The 19,179-nt window shown below is 42.3% G+C and overlaps 1 protein-coding gene and 1 long non-coding RNA gene across 2 annotated transcripts; both read left to right on the top strand.

The window, feature by feature from the left end:
- The first annotated feature begins 753 nt into the window (after positions 1-753).
- Positions 754-13,363, top strand: LOC121201935 (Fc receptor-like protein 5). Its single transcript, XM_055502505.1, has 9 exons — positions 754-1,002; positions 1,090-1,244; positions 1,334-1,508; positions 1,953-2,013; positions 10,776-11,048; positions 11,740-12,000; positions 12,061-12,351; positions 12,589-12,846; positions 12,914-13,363. Exons 1-9 carry the CDS (start codon positions 754-756, stop codon positions 13,228-13,230), a joined length of 2,040 nt encoding a protein of 679 aa, XP_055358480.1. The 3' UTR covers positions 13,231-13,363.
- A 1,408-nt stretch (positions 13,364-14,771) lies between these two features.
- On the top strand, positions 14,772-17,141 carry LOC121201946 (uncharacterized). Its single transcript, XR_008694050.1, has 3 exons — positions 14,772-15,223; positions 15,336-15,682; positions 15,878-17,141. It is a non-coding gene; the product is annotated as an uncharacterized LOC121201946 (long non-coding RNA).
- Positions 17,142-19,179: the final 2,038 nt, after the last annotated feature.

The raw sequence follows: 19,179 nt of genomic DNA, 5'->3' as shown, positions 1-19,179 counted from the left end.
CAGACTCAAGCCGTCAGATTGTCGAGTTTCTTAAGTCCCGAACTTCTTTCCAGCGATTCATGTATAGCCTCTTGTGTTTTGACCCTGATTGCCTTGACCATTGTATCCTGCCTGAACCTCGTCTGTACCGTAGTCTGTGAAAGAACCGTGACTGACCATCTGACCGTGAGTTTGCTTCATCCTTGCCTGTACCTTCACCGAGACCTCCTGTGTACCGAATCTTGCCTGATTACTGGACTAGAGATTGCCTGCTCCCCTTTGTACTTCATTACTGAGCCTTTGTGTATGACCTGGACCGTCTGACCCTGCCTTGCAAAATAAACCTGTGTTTAACCATCATCGCGCCTCTGTGCTGTGCATGTGGGTCCGACGCCTGCCCAAGTCTGACAGTGTGAGCAGCGGTCGTTTACCCCAAAGTGGATTTAGGCTCTGATTCACGTGTGCAACTGTTGATTTTCTGCTTTCTGGCGTCAAATCATTATTTTTACATTAGTTCTAATAAGGGAGAAGTTTCGTTCATGGGGCAGGATTGTAGCTGCCCTCACTCTCAGTTCTGTTCATGAGCCTATTTGTGTTCACTGAGGTTCAGTCACTTCCTGTGGCTGAAGTTGTAACCAGGTGCTGCATGAAACCAGGATTTTACCAAGTTGAAGCACGTACTGAGGTTTGTAGTGTGGTTGTGGACACTGCTCTGCACTTAAGGTCGACTTTGTGGTTTAGGACAAACTAAGTCCAAAATCGTCGCTACCACCGATGGAGTTGATTGACGAGAGAGAACCAGATGAGGGGGAGACCTCGCTCATGTGCCTCATGGTCGAAGTAGCGGGACCACAGGGTCCGATCCTTGTTCACCGCCCATGGACAGCAAGCGATGTCAGAGACGCTGCAGAAAACCTGCCCGATCCTATGATTTCAGGAAAAGACTTTGGAGATGAACTCATACGTTTCTGCCGTGAGTACAGACCCACTGGAGCTGAGATCGCTCCAGATCGCGAGATGAGCGTCTGCTTGCCAGAAAAATGAAGACCGCAGACGTACACCGTTTACACGACAACCTGCCTGAGCCGTCTGCACGACTCTCCAACACAGACTCTGCCCACGCAGACAATCAATACCACCATGTTGACTGCACTGGCAGCTGCCATAACTGAAGCTTTACACAGAACGGACGTGACAGCAGTCACAACCTGCAAACAGCTGGAAGATGAACCAGTGGATGAGTTCATTCACCGCCTCATCACCCTGTACAACATCCACAGCGACCTGCAGCAACCAGCTAACTCCGGAGACACCTCCAGCCCCTGGGAAATCTGTTATATAACCACATTCTCAGTGGTCTGCAGAAAGACATCACCACTGAGGTTCAACGCACCTACGTTGGGTGTGGAGACCTCTGTCTGCTGGCAGAGCTGCACAGACACGCAAGACACGCTCAGCTCATGCTGCAGCAGAAAAAGGACATCAAAGGCCAAAAAGCACAGAAGGAGCTGCACATGGCTTCCCTGACCGTGATGCAAGCGATCACTGGAGCACAGAAGAAAGGAAAAGAGAGAGCGAGAGTCCAACCGGGGCGGAGGGAAAGCTGAAGGCCAGTGGGAACCAGTGACTTGCTTTGGCTGTGAAAAGCCTGGACACTATTCCCATAACTTCAAACCATCTGACCAACAACAACCAAAGGGTTCCACGTGCTGAGCAGGCTGAATGACTGGAGCGGGAGGAGAGTGACGCTGAAGCACCGACGCCGAGCACTGAGGAGGGAGGTAACGCACACACAGACATGCTCTGCAATGAAGAACCGCTTTTTGCTTATAAACACACTTTATGATAGAGACCAGCACGACACGCACGCACAACACAAGGAAGAACGCTTTCTCGCAACTAACCCTACTGACACATTTGCTGGTTGATAGATGACGTCATCCCTGCGCCTGCGACTCTTTTTCTTTCCACAGATTTACTGCAGCAACATCCTGAGCTCCAACAAGTGCCTTCTGCTTAATGGGCAGCACATAAGTATGATGTTGTGGTAATAACAGACTGTGAACCTGTGGTCATCACACCGAAGTCTGACTATCGCCCATGCAAACCACAGTATCTGCTGAAACCAGAGGCAGTTGAAGGCATCGCTCCTGTTTTTAACTCTCTTCTTGCAGCAGGTGTCATTGTCGCCTGTGAGAACTCATCCGTCCGCACGCCGCTTTTTCCAGTAAAGAAAATCCAGGATAAAGGACAGCCGACGGAATGGAGGTTTATCCAGGACCTTCAGGCAGTAAACGCCACAGTTCAACCGCCAGCACCAAACGTCCCGAATCCATACACGATTTTGTCTCAAGTTCCAATGGCCAATGTATTTTTCAGCGTTCCGGTTCATCCAGCCATGTTCTGGTTCATCTTTCAGTTTAATGGCAAACCGTACACGTTCACCAGACTGTGCCAGGGCTACTGTGAATCACTTATACAGTATTTTTAACATGGCTCTCAAGCAAAGTCTGGATGACTTGTGTTGTCACCACAGTCAGCACTGTTGCAGTACGTTGATGACCTGATTATCTGCAGTGACACACAGCATGTGTGTGCACAAGACACCATTAAACCTTTGCTCCCCCTTTATTCAAAGGGCCATAAGGCCAGCCTGTGTTCGCTCCGAGCGAGGAAGCTACGGCTCAACAGAGCCAGGGTTTTGGCCCCGCGGCCAACGTGCATCCAGCACACAGCTGCGAACCCGTCGCGCTAATAAACCCCTCCGTCACCCTTCACGCTCACCTGGTCGCAACCGGCTGACCAGGTCACAGGGAAACGAGGGAAGACCCCAAATGCACGACCCACACACAGAGTTTACAATAAACGGCTTATTTAACACAAACATAAACTCACTGCATTGCAGGATAAAATACTACTAACGACTCTAGAATGTTCATGAAACAAGACATTAACTCAAGACAACTAAGAACTAATCCACAGCACTGTCTAACAGGCTGAACACGCTCCGTCCCACGGGCAAGATCCTAAACATGAAACATAAAACACAAGACACTCACAACCTTCCAGGAGACAGAACATCAAATGAACAAAACAACTCCACTTCTTTAACTCTCCCCTCTTTAACAGTAACATACAGTAGTTGTACAGTAGCTTTCAAGCTACAACCACGTGTCGTACCATAGGGCCCACGTAACACCCCAACACTCGATGAACCAAAAGACATCACTTAAATACTCAGAACAGGTGGGTCAACTAATTACACAGGAAATGAACTTAGATGGTGACCCCACACCAAAACCCAGGAGCGCCTCTAGTGGTGCGGAGGCTGATTGTCACAGCCTGTCCAAACTGCAGTTTGTTAAAGCAGAGGTGTCTTTTCTGGGGCATGACATTTGAGCAGAAGGTTAATCCATCTCACCTAAACGGATAGAAGTCATACAGCAGATCCCAAAGCCACAAACCAAGAAGCAGCTGATGTCAATCTTAGGCATGTGTTTGTACCGTTGAACGTTCATCCCTAACTATGCAGTGCTGGAAGCCCCTCTAGGTGCACTGATCCATGGGAAAAAGATGGAAGCACACTCCAAACTAGTGGACGTCGGAGGCGGAAGCTTCTTTCACTGCTTTGAACATGTCTCTTCATCGTCTCCCACTCTGGAGCTTCCAGACCCAACCGGACCCTTCACTCAGACGGTGGAGGGGAGGCGTGGTTGTATGGTCTCTGTTCTCCTGCAGACACACGGAGGCAGGCAGCGTCCTGTTGTTTACGTCTCTGCAAAGCTGGATCCTGTTGCAGCAGGCTTCATGTACCACTCTGCCGGCGTGCTGTGGCAGCCGCAGAAAAAGCTGTAGTGGCCTTACGCAACATGGTGGGTCACAGTGACGTCATGCAGTGTCTCACATCCTCCTAGAGCAGAAAACGTCACATATCTCTGCTGCTCGTTGGATGTGATATAACAGTTTTATTGGACATGCCAAATATGACTGTTAAGCGCTGCGTCAGCATCTAGAGAACCTGATTCTGGGTGGAACCTTGCAGGGTTTGCTGACTGCTCACAGCATTCCACGCTATTGTCCGGACCCTCCCATCACACTACTCCGCTCAGGCTGCTAAACTTGTAGTCCTGAAAGAGGCGTGTAAGTTAGCAGAAGGGAAGACAGTGACCATCTACACTGACTCCCGTTATGCATTTGGGATGGTCCATGATTTTGGTGCTCTTTGGAAACACAGGAAGTTCCTTAAGTCTGATGGAAAGCCCATTCTCTATCATGAAAAGGTTTCAGCTTTGTTTGAGGCTATGTTGCTTCCCACAGCGATCGCTGTGTGCAAATGTCAGGCTCATACAAATAGCACTGACTTTGTCTCTGCAGGAAACGCCAGGGCAGATGCTGCTGCCAAGGCTGCAGCTCGCCTGCCGCTTAATCACACGCACCTGTCTAATTCATCTCCCCTGTTGCTTGCTCCATCATCTTCATCCATCAAATCTTAGCCCATATGAGATTTTGTCCTATGGGCATTTAATAGGAAACCAGTCATCAATCAAGAATTTATTTAAATGCCCATCAACACATTTCATGTGTAAAGAGGAAGTAAAGAATTGATGTATTTAACTTAAAAACTGTCAAACTAAATAAAACCTGCAGCTATGTTCAGTTCAGTGTGTGTTTAACTGATGTGACTGTGATACATACGTTTTGACTTCCTTTCATCCATACTCATGCTCACTTCCGGTTACTGGGGTTTGCTGCCGCTGTGTGTGTACAGCGTTACTCTCCGCTCTTTTCTAAATATTATCGTTTTTTATCTTATTGCGACTGCTAAAAGTTGCAAAACAAGCTTGTAACACTCGAGCATCTTTTCCTTCCATTAAACGTTTTGCTAATTTTCACTGTTATCGAAGTGTTTTCTCCGCTAGCGTAGCTCCTAGCTTACTTTCCTGCTATGGCTTCCCCCTTTTCCTCTCCCTCTCGCTCTGTTCGGTGCTTTGTGTGTCTTATGTTTAGCTTATCCTCCGCCTCCTTTAGTGATGGTAATGGTATCTGTAATAGGTGTACGCTAGTTGCAGGGTTGGAGGCGAGGTTGTTAGACTTAGAGTCTCGGCTTCGCACTTTAGAAAACAGGCCAGCTAGCCAGGTCCCTTTAGCCGGTGCGGAGCCTCCTAGCTTAGCTGCTACCAGTCCCCCGGCAGGTCCCAGGCAGCTGGGTAACGACTGGGTCACGGCTCGTAAGAAACGTAGCTTTAGGCAGGCGCCCACGGTTCACCACCAACCGCTTCACGTTTCAAACAGATTTTCCCCACTCAGCGACACACCCGCTGAGAAACCCACTCTGATCATTGGTGACTCCATAGTCCGAAACGTGAAGTTAGAGAATCCAGCGGTCATAGTTAGGTGTTTGCCTGGGGCCAGAGCGGGCGACATTGAGTCTTATCTTAAGCTCCTGTCTAAGGATAAGCGTAAGTACGCTAAGATCGTAATACACGCAGGAGCTAAAGACGCCCGGTTACGCCAATCGGAAGTCACTAAAACTAACATTGAGTCGGTGTGTTCGTTCGCCAAAACAATGTCGGACTCCGTAGTTTTCTCTGGACCCCTCCCCAATGTGACCAGCGATGACATGTATAGCCGGCTGTCATCGCTCCACCGCTGGTTGTCTAGGTGGTGTCCTGCAAACGATGTGGGCTTTGTGGCTAATTGGAGCACTTTTTGGGGAAAACCTGGGCTGATTAGAAGAGACGGCGTCCATCCCACGTTGAACGGAGCCTCTCTGCTTTCTAGTAACATGGCCATGTTGCTTAGCCTCCCCACTCCGTGACAACTCAGAGTGGAGCCCAGGACGCAGAGTCGCAGTCTTACACGCCTCTCTGCATGTTCTCTACAGCCGTCAACCCCTCTTAGTCTTAGTTATCGCATAGAGACTGTGTCTGCTTCTCGACCACCTAAACTATACAAGTCACAAACAAATCAAAGAGGAGTGACTTACCAGAATTTAATAAACATCAAAACAGTTCCTCTTATGGAACAAAGTAACAGCTAATAAAGTGTGGTTTATTAAATATCAGATCTCTCTCATCTAAATCCTTTTTAATAAATGACTTGATAAGTGACCATCACATAGATCTGTTCTGTCTCACTGAAACCTGGCTGCAGCAGGATGAATATGTTACTTTAAATGAGTCGACTCCAATGAGTCACATCTACTATCATGTTCCAAGAAGTACAGGTAGAGGTGGAGGAGTAGCAGCAATTTATAAATCAGATTTATTAATTACTCCTAAACCTAAACATAGTTATAACTCATTTGAGAGCCTCACCCAGACTCTAAAACTCAGAAGCCAGTAGTGTTTTGTATTGTTTACCGTCCTCCTGCTCCATATTCGGAGTTTTTAACTTAATTCTCTGAATTCTTATCTGACTTAGTTCTTAGCACAGATAAAGTCATTGTAGTGGGAGACTTTAACATTCATGTAGATGTTGACAGCAACTGTCTCAGCACTGCTTTTAACTCCTTAATAGACACTATTGGTTTTACACAGCAGGTAAATGAACCCACTCATCGTTTTAAACCACACCCTCAATCTTGTCCTGACATATGGGGTTGAAATTGATAATTTAATAGTTCTTCCCCAAAACCCTCTGCTATCTGACCATTTCTTATTAACTTTTGAATTTAGCACAACTGACCCTATAACAGCTGGAAAGAAATGTTACTATAGCAGATGTTTTTCTGACAACGCTGTTGCCAGATTCAAGCAGATGATTCCATCATCTTTTCCCTCAATGTCTTGTAGATACACAGAGAACAGTCACCTTAATCCTTATGAACAGGTTGACTGTCTTGTGGATGATGCTGCAGCTTCTCTACGTACAATATTAGACACAGTGGCTCCTCTGAAGAAGAAGACAGTGAATCAGAGGAGGTTAGCTCCGTGGTATAACTCAGAGATCCGCAGCCTAAAGCAAAGGACTAGACAACTAGAAAGACAGTGGCGTTCCAACAAAATAAATGTAAACTGCATTGCATGGAAGGACAGTCTAATGAAATATAAAAAAGCACTTTGTGCTGCTAGAAAAACATATTATTCCTCCCTAATTGAGGAAAACAAAAACAACCCCAGGTTTCTTTTCAGCACTGTAGCCAGGCTGACAAAGAGTCATAGCTGTATTGAGTCTACTATCCCCTTAAATCTCAGCAGCAATGACTTTATGAACTACTTTACTAATAAAATTATCATCATTAGAAAAAACATTCAGCAGCGACTTCTTCCAAATGACAGAAAGCACTGTCTAGATCCATCAACTTTAAATTTATTAAATCCTCTGTCTTACCTAGACAGCTTCTTCCCCATAACTCATATGGAGTTAACCTCAATAATTAACTCTTCCAAGTCGTCCACTTGTCTTTTAGATCCAATCCCAACCAGATTACTCAAAGAAGTTCTACCTTTAATCAGCTCGTCCATATTAAATCAAATCAACCAATCTTTACAACTAGGCTATGTACCACAGGCTTTTAAGGTGGCTGTGGTCAAACCTCTATTGAAAAAACCAACCCTTCACCCTGGACAACTAGCCAACTATAGGCCCATTTCAAATTTACCCTTTATTTTCAAGATTCTGGAAAAAATCGTGGCTAAACAATTATCTGACCACCTGAGTGGGAATAACCTGCACAAAGATTTTCAGTCAGGATTTAGAAAACATCATAGCACAGAAACAGCTCTGGTTAGAGTCACTAATGATCTTCTATTAGCTTCGGACAATGGTCTAGTTTCTGTCCTTGTCCTGTTAGATCTTAGTGCTGCATTTGATACAATTGATCATAACATTCTATTACAGACACTAGAACATAGAATCGGGATTAAAGGAACAGCATTGGGATGGTTTAAATCCTATTTGTTGAACAGATTACAGTTTGTTCATGTTAATGATGAATTCTCCACATGCACAAGGATTAGCTATGGAGTACCACAGGGTTCTGTGCTGGGTCCAATTCTGTTTAGCCTATACATGTCTCCCCTTGGTGAGATTATTAGAAAGCATTCTATTAATTTTCATTTTTACGCAGATGATACTCAGCTATATATGTCCTTGGAACCAAATGAAAAAGAACAACTAGTCAAAATTCAGGGTTGTTTAAAAGACATCAAATCCTGGATGTCCCAAAACTTCCTTCAACTAAACTAAGATAAAACAGAGATTCTTATTGTTGGACCTAAAAATCTTAGAGAGACACTATTGAGTCAGATAGCCACCCTGGATGGCATAACATTAGCTTCAGATTCTACTGTGAGGAACCTTGGTGTCATGTTTGACCAGGATCTCTCTTTACACCATACATTAAACAAATCTCCAGAACTGCCTACTTCCACCTTAGAAATATAGTTAAAATCAGAAGCATCCTCTCTCAGAGCGATGCAGAGAAACTGATCCATGCATTTGTTACCTCTAGGCTGGACTACTGTAACTTCTTACTAATAGGATGTCCTAACAGCTCCTTAAAAAGCCTACAGCTTATTCAAAATGCTGCAGCCAGAGTTCTGACAGGACTTAGAAAGAGAGATCACATTTCTCCTACATTAGCTTCTCTGCACTGGCTGCCTGTAAAATGTAGGATAGAATTTAAAATTCTCCTACTCACCTACAAAGTACTCAATGATAAAGCTCCTTCGTATCTTAAAGACCTCATAGTTCCTTATGCTCCCAGCAGAACACTCCGTTCTCAGAGCGCTGGGCTACTTGTGGTTCCTAGAGTGTTTAAATGTAGAACAGGGGGCACAGCTTTTAGCTACCAAGCTCCTCTCCTCTGGTACCCCCCCCACCCCCCCCCCCCCCCCCCCCCCTTAACCAACCTTGTCTCTTTCTCTCCAGTAGTTGTGCTTCTCTCCCGCTCTCTCTCTCTCTCTCTCTCTCCTCTACTCTGTCCTCACCTACAGGTATCATTGGACTCAAAGTTTGGTGTCTGTGATGGGCAGCTGCGGATCCAACCATCCTGCCTGCATCCAGTCCCTGGTCCTACCATCCTGCCTGTGCTCTGTTGCTGCTTGTTGTTGCTTGTTGCTGTTGCTGTGCTTTTCTCTCTCTCTATCCTCTCACCCCAACCGGTCGAGGCAGATGGCCGCCCACATCCGGTCTGGTTCTGCTGGAGGTTTCTTCCTCGTTAGAGAGGGAGTTTTTCCTCTCCACTGTTGCTGTCAATTAAATGCTTGCTGTATGTGGGATTTGTTGGATTTAGTTGTGTGAGGTTTTAAACCTTACTTTGTAAAGTGCCTTGAAATAACTTTGTTGTGATTTGGCGCTATATAAATAAAATTGAATTGAATTGAAAATTGAATACTACATGAAAACAACACAAGACGCACAGACTCACAAATAACAGATTATTTGTTATATTATTAATGTTCATTAGTTCCATGTTTGCAATAATTCACATTTTTTCATTTCTCATTTCCTAGAACATCAACAGACATTTGCTAAAGAGACAAACTAACACATTTGTGCAGCAGGAAGCGTAAACTTGTGGTCAGAGCTGTTGAGTAAATAGGAAGGAAGAACAGAACAGCTCTGAATCATGTGATGATCTGTAGCTTGTGTCTTAGTGTTTGCTGTCATTCCTCTACAGCGACAGTGTCTGTGGATGTGAAGATGGAGCTGACTTTTCTCTTTGTACTGTCATTATTCTGTGAGTACGTCAGCAGCTCTGACTTTATTTAACATAGTGGTTTTTATACACATGAGATGTGACCCAGCTTCATTCACAGTAAAACTGGGATGTTCTTCACAGTTTACTGTTAGTGTGGCTCAGATTTAACAGGAAATAATTTAACAGTTTTTAAATAACAGTAACTGAGTCTGATAAAACACCACCTGGATAATAAATTATTACTGATTATGTCTGATCATGTTTTCATCTTCGTTTCAGTGCTAAATACGATTGTCCACGGAAATGATGCTGGTGAGTAATTGTCCTTCTTTTCTTCCTAGATAAATCTTTTTGTGTGTATTTCATGTGTGAACACCAGAGACCAGGTTACTGCTCAGATGTTTAAATTATAACATGACAGAGTCTCATGTTGGTGTTATTTTCCTGAATTTATTTGACCGTGTTCACATTACAAACTGCTGCAGATGTGAAGGATGTGACAAACAAATAAGATTCAGGTGAATTAAACAGTTCACTGAATGTGACCAAACATGAGTTTATTCAATAGTTATTTAAAGTGAAGTAATTATGCTTGAATAGAGTTTTAAAGTGATGGTTGCTGACGTTGTTGTTCAGACATTCCGTCTAAAAACTTTAAGTTTTAAATCTGAATAATAAAATGTAGGTGACAAATGAACAACATGAAGACATGTCATGAAGTGATTTTTGATTCATATTGTACAAATTTGTCTTTTTTTGTTTACCTAACATTTAGTTGCTCTGTCCAGTTTCTTTTAGACGCTTGTCTTCACAGAGTCAGTCTCCTGTGCAGCGTTCACATTAGATGTTACTGTAGCTCCGTGTAAAGTAATGGTTTTGACTGTGTCTGGCTGCAGCAGGAACTACTTTATTTTCTTCTTACTTCTGCTTAATCGCTTCACACGTTTCTACAGATTGACAGGACTTATTTGTGGCACACAGCAACAACAATTGAAAAAACAAAAGAAGACCTGTATTTAACTTATCAACATGAAGATGAGACACAATTTTGTTGAAATAAATCAAGATGTCGACATACAAACCTAAAGTTTAATCAAACTAAAAGCTTCTCTTACTCTAGTTGTTCTTACTGTGTGTTTGTCATCAACAGTTTCCTATAGTGTCTCTGTGACCAAACAACCCAGCTGGACTCAGACGTTCAGTGGTGAGAGCATCACTCTCACATGTGAGATCCATGGAGGTGGAAACGCTCAGTGGGAGTATGAATGGAGCACACCCAGCTCAAACCAACCTGCGGATAAAACTGGTAAAGTGTTGATGATCAGCAGAGCTGATGTGACTCACAGTGGAAACTACTACTGCATGGGCAGAAGAAACCGTGAGTTCACGCAGTGGAGTGATGTCATCACACTGACAGTAACCTGTAAGTTGACTTGTTTTTTTATTACACAACACATTATTAATGTTCACCTGAATCTTTAAAAGGCTCAACCATCCAACACAAAAACTTAACTATTTGACTGAAGGAATGATTATTACACAATCACGCTCCTGTGCAGTTTCTTCATCAGATTCGTAGTTCGTGTTAGAGAATTGTTTGCATTTGTCTCCAATGAGACGAAGAACCATTAAAACAGAAACAGCTACAGTCGTCTAGCAGTCAGTGGGGCGGCTGAATGAAATAAATGATACCACGTTAATAATGTTAATGCATGTTTTCACAGTTTCAAAGTAGTCAATCACAAATCTTTAAATCCTGTCTCCATGGAGACACAGACACATGGTCACCACCAAAACTTAGATGTTTTAAGTAAATTTAACTTTTTCTTCAGGTTTGGAACTGCTACTCAGTTTTAAGTCAATTCTACTCTGAATTAGTACAATGAACTTGAATTCAACAGTAACGACAAAAAACTCGAATCTGTGTGTAAATGTAAATTAATCATTTCAATCTCACTGTGTAAAGATCTTTTAGATTAGATTAGATTGTGACATACTGTATTGAGCAGGAAGTTTTACTGTGCATGATATTCACATAAAAATCTTAGAAATGATTGTGATACAAATAACCAAACACAGGTTTGGTAACATAAAACATTGTTCTTTTATAACAGCAGAACGACCCAAACCCAGACTGACAGCAGGTCCATCAACCATATCAGTAGGAGGCAGCGTGACACTGAGCTGCTCTGTGGACGGTTCTGATGGATGGAAATATGACTGGTACAGACAGACGTCAAACGAATGGACAGAAGCAGGTGATGGAGACAACAGAGAAATCAGAGTCACACAAGGAGGCGTCTACTCATGCCAAGGACGAAGAGGAGAACCAACTTACTCTAATTACAGTGATTATGTCACCATCGAGATAACTTGTGAGTTTGTTTATTGTGTTTGATGTTTTTTTATGCGTTGTTTTTTAAAATTGTATTTAACATTTATGTTTGTATCAGATTCAAATTCTGTGTCTGTGAGTCTGCAACTGGACTGGACTCAGGTGATCAGAGGTCAGATCACTGTTAGATGTGAGATCCAGGGAGGTGGAGACACTCAGTGGGTTTATGACTGGGAAACAACCAGTGGAAAAACAATCACACAGAGAACAGACACTAATTACTGGACAGTGTCTGCGTTCAGCAGTGGAGGCTACAGGTGCAGAGGAACAAACAGACAGGACTCATTTTCTTCAACATGGTGGAGTGAACCTGCTGCACTGACAGTATCAGGTGAGTTAAAATTTAACATTTCAGAGCATATATTGTATATTTATAATATATATATATATATTTTATATTTACTTTTAATACATTATCTAATAAATCACTGATATTTAAACATCTCCTATTACTTATGAACATTTGGTAATTCAGTTTAAATTCTACACTAATCAACACAAAACCATTTAAATTGTAACATTTCATAATGTTAATGATGTGGTGTCTTGTGTTGCTGCTGGGTTCCAGGTGCTGTGTTGACCTTTGACCCCAGCTGGTCCAGGTATTTTACTGGAGAGTCTGTGACCTTCACATGTGACATGAAGGACGACAAACGCACTGACTGGGAAACCAGACTCATCAAAGATGGAGGAGAAATAGTTTCATATAGTGGATACAGAATAAAAGCTTTGTCTACAGGAAACAGTGGTAGATACCAGTGTTTTAGTGTCCACAGGAAAACAAATCACATAAAAACCAGTGGAACTGTCAAGTTAATTGTATCAGGTGAGTCATCGTTGACTTGTTGAGAGTTTTCCAGTTGTCAGTTTGTCTAAGGTCAGTTTGGTTTAAGGTTCAAACAAGGTGGTCGTGACTCTTCATCCCAACTGGACTCAGTTGTTCAGGGGAGAGACGATCACTGTCAGATGTGAGATTGAGGACAGAGGAGACACTGAGTGGGAATATGAATGGAAAACACAAAGAACAACAAACACACAACAGAATGAAGTCAACATCAGCTCAGCTTCTTCATCCCACAGTGGAAACTACAGCTGTAGAGGCAGAATGAGAAACGCTCAACATAACACAACAGAGTGGAGTCAATCCATCAGACTGAGTCAGTGTGTATTTAAATTATTTAAGGTGATTTGTTCTCTCTCCATCAGGTAAAGCCCAGTGTGGCCTCACAGCGTCTCCATCTTGGCTGAGTCCTGGAGCCTCAGTAGCTCTGAGCTGTGAGGTTGAGCCTCCATCTGCAGGATGGAGGTTCTACTGGTACCAGACTGTTCCTGATGGCTCACACAGCTCCTACAGATATGAGCTGCTACCTGGTAGTGAGCATGGGACTGAACAGGGCTCCTACATGCTTGATGGACACACACACACAGCAGGATATGTGTGTAGAGCTGCAAGAGGAGAACCAGTGTATTACACTGACTACAGCAAAGCAGCATTCGTCTGGTCTGGAGGTCAGTTTGTTTGGACTCTTGCTTCTTTCTCTACCAACGTTTGCTGAAAGGAACCATGTGGATTTGTTCCTTAAAGTTCCACTGTTGATTGTTGTTAAATGTGTTGTTGTTCAGATGTTGATCCGTCAGCGTCTCTCACAGTGAGTCCTGACACAGTTCAACACTTCACCCGTGACTCTGTGTCACTGAGCTGTGAGGGAAACTCTACTGAGTGGAGAGTCAGGAGGTTTCCTGAAGGAGGCTTCCTGTCATCCTGCTCCAACTGGACAACATCTGGATCCAGATGTGACATCTACACATCACAGTCTGGTTCTGCAGTGTTCTGGTGTGAGTTTGGATCAGGACACTTCAGTAACTCAGTCAACATCACTGTTCATGGTGAGTGTGATTGTTTTCATTCATTTAAAGCATTTGTAACATCTTACTGTATTATCCATCCATCCATCCATTTTCTTAACCGCTTACTCCCTAGTGCGGGGTCACGGGGGTGCTGGAGCCTATCCCAGCTGGCTACGGGCGAGAGGCAGGGTACACCCTGGATGGGTCGCCAGTCCATCGCAGGGCAACACATAGACAGACAACCATTCACTCACACACTCACACCTACGGGCAATGGAGAGAGGCCAATCAACCTAATGCACGTCTTTGGACTGTGGGAGGAAGCCGGAGAACCCGGAGAGAACCCACGCAAACACGGGGAGAACGTGCAAACTCCACACAGAAAGGCACAAGGTCCGCCTCCGGGAATCGAACCCAGAACCTTCTTGCTGTGAGGCGACAGTGCTACCCACCGCACCACCGTGCCGCCCATTCTTACTGTATTATGTGGTTTAATAATATATCTGATAATAGTTGTCTTCTTCTGCTCTACTGAATCTTCCTGTGACTGTCGTCCAGATGCAGGTTTGATCCTGATGAGTCCTGTCCGTCCTGTGACTGAGGGACTCTCTGTGAGTCTGAGCTGTAAGTTGAAGACAGGACAAAAACCTTCCAGTGTGTTTTTCTATCACAATGAGCAACTGATCCAAAACGACAGCAGAGTAGAGCTGAACATCTCTGCAGTGTCAAAGTCACATGAAGGTTTCTACAAGTGTTGGTACCAAGGAACAGAGTCTCCACAGAGCTGGATGGCAGTGAACGGTGAGGCTGAAATGAGTGAAGCAGTGTTTCTGTGTTATTTTACAACTAAGAACTATTAGTGTGTGTTATGGATGGAGTTTAAGTTTTACACTGTCTTTAAAGGAGAACAAGGTTCTGATGTCACCATGACTTAACACTTCAAGTAGTGATGTCATTATCTATTTTGAATTAGTATATTATTGATCCATTCTGTCTTTTTCTGCTAACGTACTGTATAATTACAGGATTCAGTCCTGAAGCGCCATCATTTTCTGCCTCCTTTACTGTTGGACTGGTTGTTAGACTTTCAATGATTGTTTTCCTGCAGCTGCTGTTGTTGTGTGTTTGGAGAAACATGAAAGGTGAGACTGTGTAAATTCTGTCTAAGACTTGATGAAGCTCTGGAGCAGTTTGAGTATAAATCTACATAATAACTCTACTGTCTCCTCTCGTTTTAGCTGTAACAATAATTTCCATTTTCACAGCACACAGAAGTGTGAGCACTGATCAAAGCTCTGCTACACAGCAAACAGTCAACCAGCTTGAACCTCAGCTTTACTCCTCTCTGCTCCACGGTCAGTCTGACAATCATCACTGTCATGATCAGTAACACTCACTTTGTACGACACACACTGTTTAAAGTGTGTGTTAAAGTTTGATTCTTTTTCTGTCCTCACTCACATGTAGATGATGTTTGTGTCTATGAATCAGTCGGAGGCTCTGGAAACAATGATGAATGTGGTACAGTATAATATCTGATTAATGCAGAGATTATATGACACTAAATACTAAAACAGATGTGACTTGATGATTTCAGAGGAACCAACAGATGAACCCAGTAAAACTACAGTGCTGCTTCATAGTCAATGTCCTGACAACATAAATACACAAAAGCTTCATCCAATGATAGATCATAGTAATAATTGGGTTACAGCTGTGGAAACCTTTAATAAACTTTTGCATCTTTACAGGGACACATGATGATACAGAGGAAGATCATGATTACAACAACGTGGATCCAAATGCAGCCACAGGTACAAATGTGATCTTCAAAGTAGTTTACGTGTTCATACTCAGTGTGTTTATAGTAAAATGCATTTAGAGGTGAGTCTTTGTAGTTTATAACAAGTTAGAACCACAAACAATGTTGATATCTGCTGGTTTTCACTGACTCTTCAGTGCTTTGACCCTTGGTGCATCTAAGTTATGTTTAATGTCATTTTATACAGATTCATAAAGAGAAGTTGATCAAAGCAAGAACCACAAGACAACAACGTTCTGTTAAGACAATGCTGAGACTGTTTACGGCATTTATAAAGTTACTGTTTAACATATGAGGACGTGTTTTTAGTGGTTGTGGCCCCAGAGCCAGAAGGAGCCCGGGGGTCTCTGCTGTTTCCATGGTAACAAAATAATGGCTGGCTGCAGCCCCAGCTTTGTCATTTCATGTGTCATAATATAATGTATGTTTGCTGTTTATATTGTTGAAGTGTGATTCATTATGTTTATTTGAATATAGTCTGAAACATTATTATGTTCAGCATATTGATGTTAAAGTTCATCACCTGGTGGATGGAAGTTACTTTAGGTGCTTTTTGTTTCTTTCTGTTATTTTTAGCTTTGGACTATTGACAAATATATTTTAGATTTACTGGATAACGTTACGTATGTTAATGATGTTAATTGAAGTATGGCTTGTGATCTGACTGAGTGGATCTGTAAATAACCTACACACAAGCAGTGAAGTAAACACCATATAAAATATAATATGATGCAGTTTTCAAACACATTTTGAATCTATTGATATAAATACTTTCTATGTAACTCTCCTCATTGTGGTCGCTGAGTGACTGAGTGACTGGTTTGTATTTCCTCACTCTGTTTAAACCAGAAAACTCCACAACGGCTCCTGCCTCAGGACGTACCAACGTTTACTAATGACTCACTGAGCTTTTCTTTTTGTCATTATTACTTACAAGTCGACCATTTAATCTTAAATTATATGGAGACAATGAGGAGAAAGAAATTAAAGATGTCTTGTTCTCATCCGGTGTTGTGATATTTTACCTTGGTTTCTCTTGCTTGGATACTTTGTCTTTTTATCTCTGTACATTCTGTATTATTCTGTATTATTAACCATCAGCAGATAGAAGCCAACAGTTGGTTTATGGGTTATTGTATAATTGTGATGCATGTTTTATTTCGCTGTTAACGTTATCGCTGAGCGTGTTTTAGAACCATCCCTGCTTTATTCCTGCTTCAACTGTGGCTCATTTTCCACATCCAAATCTTCCATTGATGTGTGTCATTAGTGAGGCCTGGTAGCTCAGTGGACATCGGCCAGAGAAAGGAAAGCTTCCTGGTTCCAGCCCTGCCGCTGACACTTCACACTAGCTCCCCAGGTGTGTGTGTGGCAGCCCACTGCTGGGTTAAATGCAGAGGACACATTTCATTGTGTGACAAGTGATGAATAAAGTTTCATTACTGGGTCCACGTCTGTGTGTGTGCACCCTGGTTGTCTTATCTTTTTTAAATAGTTCTATTCTAACATCATTCAGTGATAATGGTTTTAGCTGAATTTTGTTTATGTGTCATCATCATTCACTGTACCTGCTGTTTGTATTGCTGTATGGCAATTTTTACGGAGTATATTTACAATAAATGATGTTGACCCTCCACCTGAGATGGACTTCTTTGTGTGAGCTAATTCATTGTGGGAGAACTACATGCTCTGACCCTCCTTAAATTCAGGACTTGTGACACTCATACAACAACAACATCCAAAATTGAAAAAACAATGGATTTCAAAAGGGTGGGAATTAATTCAAAATATAGGATAAGCACATCAGCAATATTTAGCTGTCCAGTGGAAACTGGAAATTTTGCTACTACGATATGTGTGTTTGTTTGCTAATTATCCAGTCCACATTCCAATGTACAAGGTGGCTTGAATGCATCACAAAGAGACCGTGAGTCGCCTCCACGACCAGGTGTTCCAGTGTAAACAGTTCCCTCTGGTCTCTGTGTCGTCCTTTGAGCTGAGCATGTTTGAAGCAGGACATCATCAGCCTGTTCTGTGTACTTTCATTTATTGACCTCCAATATGACAACATATAACAATACAATTGTCATTACAGGAAATAAAGACGTTTGTCACAGATGATGATCAGCAGCAATGTTATATCAGAGACGCAGACGTCCGATTAGTCAGACATGATGGAGATGGTAAACCAGTCCCCAATAAGAGCAGAGGGAGAGGGGTGAGTAGGGATGGAGGCAACATCATGTGTGTGTATGTGTCCAATGTTCTCATAAATAGGCAGCACAAGCTTCTGATAATCAATACAAATGGTGACGTTAACAAATCAGTCAGTGACTAAGTGGCTTATGAGGATTTTATAGGAAATCATTGAGAGTGAGTCAAAATTTATTTGAAATTCAAAATGCCTTAAAAATTCAAAATGTTTTTCTTTAAGACAGTCTACATAAATTGACAAGAAATAATGTAACAATAAATGAAAGTGCTGCACATTTTATGGAACGTAGCTTTTCAGTTTAACTTACACATTTATTAGACCTGTCTACTGTAAGTTAATGTCATCTAACACAGTATTGCATCAATAATAAATACAAAATCACCGAACTCTAATAGAATTAACCTTGTTGCTTTAGGTGTGTAATTAATAGAGATTCATATAAAGATCCTGTCATGACAATTAACATTTAGCAAAAATTTGTAACTTTCCTTTAAATCTGTCAGATAAACTCAGTCCTTTATGTAAATGTTAGCATGAACTACATCTCGTGACTCTTTCATTCTCAATTCAGAAGTGAAGCCTGGAAACATTTTGGTTTCATCATCATAAATAGACCAACTGTGGCTTCTACCTGTTGTTATTCTGGTCAGTTTCCTGCCTGTGACTTTAATCAGTAATGTTCATCTTTAGTTTATTTTAGGTTCAGACTCAAATAAGTTAAAATATCTCGGATCTCATTTGTGCAAGTGAATTTAGGACTGAGTATGTACGTTATCTGAGCTGTTTTGTTGCAGGTAAGAGATGAACTTTCATACATTATACAGTGTAAGAGGTTTCTTGAATTATGATTCTAGTTTCTGAAAGATGGGTTATAACGTTAAATGTATCATACAGTGATTAGTAAATGTTCTGCACTTTAAAACACTGGATAATATGAAAAGTAAATTGCAGGATCAGGATCAGCAGAATTTCCATGAGTTAATACACAACATAACATATGTAAATATGTAAACACTGGAAAATGAGACGTAGCTGTGTCTGTCTAAATGTTTCAGTTACTACATTGACAGACTTTCATTTGACGTTTAGTCTGAGTGTTACAAGGTTCTTAGTGTGTACGTGATGAAGTGTGAGGACGTGTTCATGATCATGGTTTGTTTTTCACTCAGCTTGGACTGACTGGGTTTATACATGGGCTCAGTTTTCTGTGTGAACGTTGCCTGTTCTCTGTGTGTGTGTTGTGTCCTTGTGCTTTGTCTCCTTCTCTCCATCCA

This window comes from Betta splendens, chromosome 2 (genome assembly GCF_900634795.4).
Source record: "Betta splendens chromosome 2, fBetSpl5.4, whole genome shotgun sequence".
Lineage (NCBI taxonomy): Eukaryota > Metazoa > Chordata > Actinopteri > Anabantiformes > Osphronemidae > Betta > Betta splendens.
Note: the sequence above shows the minus strand (reverse complement) of the source record. Positions and strands in the feature narration are given on the sequence as shown.

What these genes read in the sequence shown, in the direction of transcription:
- LOC121201935 (XM_055502505.1), top strand. Translation starts at nt 754, where the DNA reads ATGGAGTTGATTGACGAGAGAGAACCAGATGAGGGGGAGACCTCGCTC. An exon ending in TGCACATGGCTTCCCTGACC is followed by an intron (nt 1,509 to 1,952) that starts GTGATGCAAGCG and finishes TTCTTTCCACAG; the next exon opens with ATTTACTGCAGCAACATCCT. An exon ending in TGTCACCATCGAGATAACTT is followed by an intron (nt 12,001 to 12,060) that starts GTGAGTTTGTTT and finishes AATTGTATTTAA; the next exon opens with CATTTATGTTTGTATCAGAT.